The sequence below is a fragment of the Juglans microcarpa x Juglans regia genome, chromosome 1D (genome assembly GCF_004785595.1).
Source record: "Juglans microcarpa x Juglans regia isolate MS1-56 chromosome 1D, Jm3101_v1.0, whole genome shotgun sequence".
NCBI classification, from domain to species: domain Eukaryota; kingdom Viridiplantae; phylum Streptophyta; class Magnoliopsida; order Fagales; family Juglandaceae; genus Juglans; species Juglans microcarpa x Juglans regia.
The window spans coordinates 11,825,718-11,836,087 of NC_054594.1; the positions used below are offsets into that span (position 1 = coordinate 11,825,718).

The window sequence follows — 10,370 nt, forward strand, 5'->3', positions numbered from 1 at the left end:
GGCCCGCCTTGTTGCCAAAGGCTACACTCAGCTTCCTGGACTTGATTACACTGATATTTTTAGTCCAGTGGTCAAAGCCTCAACTGTCCGTGTTGTGCTCTCTTTGGTTGTCACTTATGGTTGGCCTCTTCGCCAACTTGATGTTAAAAATACTTTTCTCAATGGCATCTTACAGGAACATGTTTATATGGAGCATCCTCTTTGCTATGTTGATCCCCGCTTCCCTCATCATGTATGCAAACTCAAGAAGGCCCTTTATGGTCTCAAGCAAGCTCCGCGTGCTTGGTTTCAGCATTTTAGCTCATTCCTTTTGCAGCTTGGGTTCACTTGTAGTCGTGCAGATACCTTTTTATTCATTCTCCATTGCCAGCACACATCATTTACCTCTTACTGTATGTTGATGACATTTATTCTCACTGGCAATAATGTGTCATTTCTCAACAGTTTCATTCAGCAGCTTCACTCCGAATTTGCCACCAAGGATTTGGGATCCCTTAGCTATTTTCTTGGTCTCAAAGCCACTCCCACCTCAACAGGTCTTTTTCTCTGCCAGACCAAGTATGCACGCGATGTTCTTGTGCGCGCTCAGCTTCTTGACTACTAACCTGTCACAACTCCTATGGTTGTTGCCCAGCGCCTCTCCTCTAATGGTTCTCCCTTTGAGGACATCACTCTTTGTCGCTCTCTTGTTGGTGCACTACAATATCTGACTATCACTCGCCCTGACCTTGCCCACTTGGTCAATTCCGTCAGTCAATATTTGCATGCTCCAACTAATGAACATTTTCATGCCGCATCCTTCGTTACATCAAGGGCACTCTTCACTTTGGTTTATCATTCACTGCCTCCTCTTCTGCTAGCATTACTGTCTATTCTGATGCTGATTGGGCCAGCTATCTTAACACTCAACACTCTACTTCAGTCTACTCTATCTACTTGGGTGACAATCTTGTCTCTTGGAGTGCCAAAAAGCAACCCACAGGCTCTCACTTCAGCTGTGAATCTGAATACTGTGCTTTGGCTTCCACTGCTGCTGAAGTTCTATGGTTAGACCACCTTCTTCGTGACCTGCGTGTTTCCACTCCACCTCGTCCGCTTCTTCTATGTGACAACAAGAGTGCCATCTTCTTAAGCTCCAACCCCTTCTCTCACAAGCGCTCTAAGCACATTGATCTAGACTATCACTTTCTTCGAGAACTTGTGGTCGCTGGTCGAATCCACACTCAACATATTCCTACCACACTTCAGGTTCCTGATGTCTTTACCAAGAGCATCTCACGGCCCTTCTTCCCGTTCTTTCGATCCAAGCTACGTGTGTGCTCTAATCCCACGCTTAGCTTGCCCCGCGGGGGGCGGGGGGGGGGGGGGGGGTGGTGTTAAGGATTCTTTAGAATCCTCTCCTGATTCTTAGACATCATTCCTACTTTGTAATAGTTGACACTTAATTGTAGGGTTGTAACCGTTGTCATCCTTTACGATTCTTTCCTTATTTGTATAGCTACACTTGAATATATATAATACATTTGGACTCTACCAAAACTGTGGTGGTTTTACAAATATTATCATCCTCTACACACTGAAATTCAAAAAGAAACATATTGTCACCCACTTCTTTGAACACCACATCACGTTTTGGCTTCCACACCTTCATCATCGTAGTCTTGAAGGCATCCCTATTGACTGGTCTCTCATAAACCACCGAACCAACTAAACATTGTGCCCCTCCTTTGCACCACAGAGTCGCTATTAATATCAACTGAAATCTCTATTTGTTCAGCTTCAGTTAAGCGAAATTTGCTCCATTTTTCCAGTATTTCATCTGCCATTGCACTCAAGAACTGTAGATTCAAAGCACCTAACTACACTACTTCTATGTCAAAAGACTAGAAGACAAACATGCCCACAGCAAGAGACAAACTCCTCAGCAGCGCTAGGAGACAAAAATAAAAATAAAAATGACATATTTCTGATCTTTATCTAAAAAAGCTTGATGGTACATGATCATAATTATTAAGTTTTTAAATAAGCTTTCTGGTTAAATCGTTGTGCCGAAACTCTTTGAAAGTTCAAAACTGGCCAATCCAGTCGGATTACTTGTGCGTGTCGTTCACGGTGCTCGGCTCACATGCAACCACGTACGCATGGCCATTTGAAATTAATGGTTTATTTTATTTTTTTTTAAGTTTTCTTGAACTCCGAAAGGTCATAAATATCAAAGCGCTGGACCCAGTTTTGCCACAGTACTCTTTTGCAGCCCTCCACGAACTTTTCCTTTCTTCCTATTTAATTCTCCGCCAGGTAGCTAGAGGTTATAAATAAATACAGTACGCGATTCTCATCTACCAATTTTGAAACAAGCTGGTCACGAGCTCATCTAACCACTTTAAGGGTCAGTTTTGATTCTATATTCATTTCAATTCATCTTATTTAATTATTATAATTTTTTCAAATTTTAACATAAAATATAATAAATAATTTAATTTTTTTAAAATTTTAAAATAATAATAATATTAAAAAATAATACTCTAATAATATTTTATTTAACTTTCAACTTTTATTTTAATTCAATTCAACATCTAAACATAATATAAATGACCTAAAAAAAAACAACGATAATTGTCCTCTAAGATCCTCTGTACCATGCACGAAGAATAATATTCTGTCTGTGTAAGACTGCACATCATGTATATATCTGTATTTTTGTAAATGATTTATAGCATTCCATAGATTTAGCCACTTAGCCTTTAGGGGGCAGAATATATATTATATATATATATATATTTATATATATATATATTTATACATGTTCTATTTATAATGGAATATCTTTCATTATTGTATGTAATTTATTACGTGTAATTCCATAGATTTAGTTCTTCTCTCTTTCTCAAAGCTAATTGTATGTAATTTTCCCTGGTTTTTTCTGTCTAGGGCCACCAAAATTAACTTAGAGCATCAATTACATCATAAATTAACCAACCTTTAAAGAAAATAAAAATGAAAAAGTACTGCACAATTATCTTTATATATATATATATAAGTTATTTTATAATTATCTTAAATTCATTAAGAAAAAAAATCAATTTTTAATAAAACACCGAGCACAATTAAGATTAATCTCACAACAGGCTTACAAATAGCAAATCTCAATGCATTTATAACTTGTTATAGCTTTATACGCTATCGTTATGTAATACCATATATGATAAAGATAAGGATATGTGGTATATGAGATCCCACATTGATTGGGAATGAGAAGTTCTTGCTGTTTATAAGGTTCTAATGGAGCTCCAATTGTATCATTGATTAATCCTTTTGGAGTATAAGCCATGTAGTTTGGACCTTCCATTGAGACGTTACAAATTATATCAGAGCCAGGTTTCAACCAGAAATGTGAGACTTGAGCCATGCTACCTACCACAGACAGGCCCGATGAGGACGTCGGGAATTTAAGGAGAAAGATTATGATACCCTATATGATAAGGATAATGGTAGGTGGTGTATGAGATCCTACATTGCTTGAGAATGAGAAGTTCTTGCTCTTTATAAGGTTTGAATAAGGCTCTAATTGTATCATTAACTAGTCCTTTTAGAGTATAGACCATGTGGTTTGGACATTCTATTGAGGCCTTACATTTATAATTAAGGTTGTCTTTCATTTTCATATTGGTTTGAATATATAGTATCCTTCGACCAATCAATTATAGAATCCAAACACATGCTCAAAGTATCGTGAGAATATGCTTCAAGAACCGTCTAACGGCCTAAACCCGTACTGATGTAAGCAAAATCATTGGTGTCAATTACCACGCTATTTATAACACACATATATACAGTTATACATGATGTAATATACAACAAGTACCCGGCCCACCTATAATGGAAAGGAAAAAAAAAAAAAAAACAAATAATGGAAGAAAATATTTGACAAGAACAAGCACATATATCACTATCATGATCATAGTGTTATTTATGACTGCATAGACATGAAAAGTGAAAAAACCATCGATTCTAACCTAAATAAGTTGGTCGGAAGGTAAGCACGTGAAATAACCCATATTATTTGATTCAAACAACCATTTTTTTTTTTTTTTTTTTTTTTTTTGTTTCATTCTCGAAGTAGTCATGAAACCTTGAAGCCCGGCCTTGACTTGCAAATTTAGTAATTTGTTTCCATTCCGCTTCTTTCAGAGCAGCAATAATGATTCAGCAAAGGAATCTAATTCAACTTGGCTTTCTTCTGTCTTCAAGAGCTCTGAATACTCCTCGTACAGCTTCTCTAGTGAGTTGTGATCTCCTGTTGGTATATGAGCTGATTGGCCCTCAAAATCTGAGCCATTATTGACAAGACCATGATGATGACGATCTCCACCACCAATAAGAAAGCCAACCCCATTTTCCTGGTCTCTCCCATCTTTGAAACCATTCCAAGCAACACCTTCCAAATGACACCAAGGAATACCTTCCACTTTTGAACCAAAACAAAGAATATCTTCTGATCTTTCCTGGCCCGAAGATCCACTGATTGTATTGCAATCGAAACTTTCATTTCTTGGTATCGGAAAAGAAGCGATCCTTGTGGGCTTGGGGAGATGAACCTTTTGCTTCTCGCACTCTAAATTTGCAATGCTTTTGTTCTTCATCTTCCTGTTGTTGCTTTTGTTGTTCTTGTTGGTGTTGGAGTTTTTGTTTTTGTTTTTGCTGCTTTTCCTCTTCAATTCATGGCCTGGTTCCGTCGATTTTTTGTTGGTATCAGGGTTAGTACTCCCTCGGCCAGTGATTAACAATCTCTTACTGAGATGGGTATTCCAATAGTTTTTTATCTCGTTATCAGTACGGCCAGGAAGCCTGCCCGCAATGAGAGACCATCTATTGCCAAGAAGGGAATGTAATCGGATAATAAGGTCATCTTCATCTGGGGTGATATTCCCTCTTTTTATGTTTGGTCTTAGGTAGTTCATCCATCTTAGTCTGCAGCTCTTTCCACACCTAAGCAGGCCTTGATCATCCACACAAAAGTAATTGTAAAGAACAAGAATGGAAGACAATGATCATATAATAATAAAATTTCATTGAAACAATGAGAAAACTATCATAACTAACGTGGCTTTCTAGCCAAAAAAAAAAAAAAAAAAATTCAATAAATGAGATATGGTCATTTCCTATCCAAAAGGAATACTTGGTACAGGGGAAGAGAGAGAGAGAGAGAGAGAGAGTCTAAATGTGATGAAGAAATCAATGATCCAGGTACTTCTTTAAAAGGGAACTGAAAAGTATACTTCGTTGCTTTTTTGTTTGTGTTTGGAGAAGGAGATATAAGAAGAAAAACAAAGAGCAAGACAGTAATTTAAAAGAGGTTAATTACCAGCTTTTTTGGGCAAAGATCGCCAATGACCTTCACCATGAGCTTGAATATATTTAGTAAGCAATGTGTCTTCTCTAGGAGTCCAAGGACCTCTATGCAACCCAACCTTAGAACAACAAGGAGCCCTTCCCATCGTACTCTGTTTTGCTTGATATCCCTAGCTCTCACTGTTCCTCTAGAGGAGACCTGATTTCATATCGTGAGTGGAGGAAGTGATGGTGATGATGATGATGATGATGATGATGATGAGAGAAACAGGCAGGGCCAGGGAAGCAAATAGAGACGGATGGATGCTCTGAAGAGCACGAAGTCTTCAATCCTTGCTCCCCTTTATAAATTAAAGTTTTTACGAAGCTAGAATATTAATATATATTATATATATAAATATATAATATCTATTATATATACATTGCGCATGCCTTATAAATTAAAGTTTTTACGAAGCTAGAATATTAATATATATTATATATATAAATATATAATATCTATTATATATACATTGCGCATGCCTTATTATTTTCTGTGCAAACTGCACGAACCCAACCACCTTTCTTGGCTATCTAACCTTCTGCGGCAACTCCACGTGCCGACATAATTAGTGTGATTCAATGAATATGGGTCCAATAATATTGGTACGTAGCTAAAAATCATTGAGTCGTACTGTATATAACTGCGTGCTTGGCATCAACCCACGTAGCTATTATATATTGATGCTTCTCTTCTATTATTGCTTGACGTATATTTTCCAGAGCCAAGGGAAAAAAAAAAAGAAAACTAAAGTTATGGATATCAATCAAATTAAATAAAAAAAAAATAAAGATATTTTTCTTCCTAATGATGATCACTACAAATTAGTGGTCACTTGTTACTGGTCTAGGATGGCATGCAGCCAACTAAACCACGTAACGTGCATGGGAAGTGCGCGCGGTAGGGCGGGAAAGTGAAGGTCTCCCAAGAAGAATGAAAAAGCCTTCACTTATGTTTTGTTTGGACAGTAATATGAGATGAGGTAAAATGAGATAATTTATAAATAGTAATAAAATAATTTATACATAATAGTAAAATAGTTTGAGTTAATATATTTTATGAAATTTTAGGTGATGAGAGAAAAACAAATTGAATAAAAATATTATATTAATATAATATTATTTTTTATTATTATTTTTATTTTGAGATTTTAAAATTTTAAATTATTTTTTGTGTTTTTTTTTTTAAATTTGAAAAAATTACAATGATTAGATAATGATTTGATGAGAATGTTGAAAAGTTAAAAAGTTAAAATTGAAAAGTGTTTATGTTTGTGGTGTTTAAATATTGAGATGAGATTGGATGAATTGAGAGGACTTTACCAAGCAAACCAGGCCTTAGAGATTTCTATCTTCTGTTAGCATACCCACGGCTCAAGCAGGGGACCACTCCAAAGAAAATTGTGGCCAAGCAATCTACAATAAAGAAAGTCAACCACCATAGATCAACAGCTCATTACTTCATTTCCTTTGTTGTTTGTACAACGGTCTCGTATCCCACAATTCATGGGATTACATTCAATTCATTTTCATGTATATATTCCACTGCCATGTACAATCTTTTCAAGCCAATACAATACACTTTTATTACATTCTGTTTTATGGTATTAGAGCCATAACAAACCTACGTCTTTTTTTCCCACTATAGCTTCATCTTCCGCTTTCAGTGCCCATACTCCTTCACCCACTCTCCCTCTTACCAACATCTCTCATCTTACCATAAACCTCACCCATAAAAATTACTTGTTGTGGCGAGCTCAGCTTCTTCCCTATCTCAGTGGCTAGCAACTATTTTCTTTAATTTGTTGATGGCTCTTGGATCCCACCTCCACCAATGATTTCTATTTCCACTCCTAACAATACCTTGTCCATTTTAACCCACTATCTTGAGTATATTGCATGGTACTAGCAAGATCAACTCTTTCTCTCTACCCTTGTTTCATCCCTTTCTGAAAAAGTGCTTGCCCAGGTCGTTGGCCTCCACACAACTCGTGGAGTCTGAACTACTTTGGAGCAAACGTTTTGTCTTCTCAAGCTAGTCTCAGGAACTTACGGCTTAGTCTTGCTTCATCTATGGAAGGAAATCTTTCTATCCCAGCCTATTTTCAGAAAATGAAAAGCTATGCAGATATCTTGGCTACAATTGATTGGCCAACCGCTTAATAACTGTGATTTGGTCAGCTATATACTTGTAGGTTTGAGTTTTGAGTATGATCCATTAATCACGTCCCTCACCACTCTTCAAGAAGTCTATGTCCATCTCCTTAACTATGAGGTTTGTCTCGAAAAACAACATGCAACTCTTGACTTGGCCAGTACTGCTTCGTTCAATATAGTCTCTCATAACCACAATAATCGTGGTCTTGGTCATAGTTCATCTGCTTCATTTGAAGCTTCGGGTTCCAACCCATGGAATCCAAATAAAAATTATTCTAGCTCTAGTGGATATGGATGTGGCAGATATAATTCCACCTCTAATGGAAGCTACCCCACCTACCAAGTGTGCAATCGGTCTGGACACATTGCACTGCAGTGTTATCATCGTTTTGACCATACTTATCAAGCAAAACAATCCATCCAATATCAAGCTTTTATGACTGCAAATAGTGGTCCCACTGATCAGGCCTGGCACCTTGATACTGCTGCTAGTCATCACCTTACTTTTGAGTTGTGCAATCTAAATCTTAGAGTTGATGATAATGTTGGACCAAATTAGATTCGTGTAGGCAACGAAGTTGGTTTGCCTATTCATCACATGGGTGTTTCCCGTATTTCTTCCTCTCCTAAATCCTTGTTTTTACATCAACTCTTACATGTCCCTTCTGTTCAAAAGAATATAATCTCTGTTAGTAAGCTTACTTCTAATGATAATGTCTTTTTTAAATTTTCACACCTTTTCTTTGTTAAGGATCTCAAAATAGGGAATATACTGCTTCGTAGACCAACTAAAGATGGGCTCTATTTTCTCTCTCCCTAATCTTCATCATCATCCTAAAAAGCAACCTTTGTTAGGGATCAAGCTTCTCTTGATACCTAGCACTGCAAACTTGTCAATCCTTTTTTTCGTTTAGTTTGTCATATTTTATTTTCCAATAAACTCCCTATTTTGCTAATAAAGTTGTTTCTATTTTTGTGACTCATGCCAACAAGCAAAAATTCACAAACTTTCTTTTCATTTATCTCCATCTAAGTCAACTCATGTTCTAGATCTCATTTTCTCTGATGTTTGGGGATCCTGCCATGCTCCTTCTGTGGATGGATATTGTTATTATGCGATACTTGTTGATGATTTTAGTAAATTCACTTGGTTTTTTCCTTTGCCTCGTAAATCTGATGTAAAGAGTACCTTTTATAATTTTCAAATGCTTATTGAGCGTCAATTAGACTGCAAAATCAAAATGATCCAAACTGATTGGGGAGGGGAATGTTATCATGTCTATACTTATTTTCGATCAATTGGTATTTCTTATCGATTGATTTATCCTCACACCCATGAACAATATGGTTAGGTTAAATGTAAACATCGCCATATTGTTGAAACTGGGCTTTCTCTCATTGCCCATGCCCATGTTCCCCACCAATATTGGACTGATCTTTTTCATACTGCCTATTTTCTCATTAATCATCTTCCATCCCCTATTCTTAAAAATACGTCTCCTCTCTCTTGCTTGTCTCCTACTAGGCTCAATTATACATTTTTCAAGACTTTTGGTTGTGTTTGTTGACCCAACTTGCTTTCTTATAATTCTCACAAATTGGATTATAAATCCAAAATGTGCATTTTTCTTGGCTACAACCCTTCTCATAAAGGCTACAACTGTTTTCATCATCCTAGAGGTTGGATTTCCATTTCTTGAGATGTCCAATTTGATGAGTTCCAGTTTCCTTTTCGAGAGGCCCAACCAACGCTAACTAGTGGTGCTACTAAGCCTTTTTTTTACTTCCTTCTTTTTTGTAAGTCCAAGCTGGCGTCTCCAATTCTGAGCCTCGATCTCCACTCTCTACAAGCCCACGGCCCATCCATACTTTACCTCCTAATGGTCATGTGCAAGCATCATCATCTTCTTCCTCACACACACGCTCCTTTCTTGAACAAGCCTCTATTGTACCTATGCAACTGCCTGCCCAACACTCTCAACCAATACCAAATGTCACCATTTCACCACCTCCACCTGCTCATAAAACTTATCCTATGCACACTCCCCTCCAAAATAACATCATCATGATACCTACTGCTCGGATGGCACTGTCCTTTATCCACCTCGTGCCATGGTACCTACTGCTCAAACCGAGAATCACTCCGAAGAAAATCATGGCCTAGCAATCTTCAGTAAAGAAAGTCAACCATCGTAAATCAAGTAGCTCATTACTTCATTTCCTTTGTTGTTGTACAATGGTCTTATATCCCACAACTCATGGATTACATTCAATTCATTTTCATGTATAATGGTCTCATATCCCACAATTCATGGAGCCAATACAATACACTTTTATCATATTCTATTTTGTCATCTATGCTTTATGTTTATCTTATTTTGGTATTGGTATCCATGTGGGGTCTATTAGGATTTTCCCTCTATGATCCCTCATGTTAGTTGCACTAATATTTATCTAGGTGTTAGTACTTGTGCTAATGTTTGTCTACGCATCATCTCTGCTAGAGAGTTTGAGTTTGAGCTATGTTACTACTTACAATAAAGTTGTAATCAATATAGTAATGCATATACATTGATTTTTCTTGAGCTAATTCTCATTGGACTCACGATTTTTTGGGTGCCATTCTAAATTCCCTCCGTCAGTCTCAATTAGGGAGTTGCATAAGGTCTCCAAGACCTCTTGCTCATTCTTTTGATGCCAAAATGTGATAGTTCTCCTCACCTAATTTCTTCTTGTTATTCAGGTGAACAACAATAGTCTTCGATGCCATCTCACTACAAATGACACAAACAAGATATTACCCATGCCTAAGAATTCCATCG

At 37.0% G+C, this 10,370-nt stretch overlaps 2 protein-coding genes and 1 pseudogene across 2 annotated transcripts; 2 read left to right on the plus strand and 1 right to left on the minus strand.

The window, feature by feature from the left end:
* Positions 1–619: 619 nt before the first annotated feature.
* LOC121264466 lies at positions 620–1,051 on the plus strand. Its single transcript, XM_041167682.1, has one exon. The coding sequence runs from the start codon at positions 620–622 to the stop codon at positions 1,049–1,051; it is 432 nt and encodes a 143-aa protein (XP_041023616.1).
* Positions 1,052–3,923: 2,872 nt separating this feature from the next.
* Positions 3,924–5,713, minus strand: LOC121235379 (myb-related protein 308-like). The gene is made up of 2 exons (XM_041131729.1): positions 5,366–5,713; positions 3,924–4,999 (listed from the first exon to the last, which is right to left on the minus strand). Exons 1-2 carry the CDS (start codon positions 5,496–5,498, stop codon positions 4,188–4,190), a joined length of 945 nt encoding a protein of 314 aa, XP_040987663.1. The 5' UTR covers positions 5,499–5,713; the 3' UTR covers positions 3,924–4,187.
* A 1,833-nt stretch (positions 5,714–7,546) lies between these two features.
* LOC121243454 lies at positions 7,547–7,667 on the plus strand (annotated as a pseudogene).
* The last annotated feature ends 2,703 nt before the right edge of the window (positions 7,668–10,370 follow it).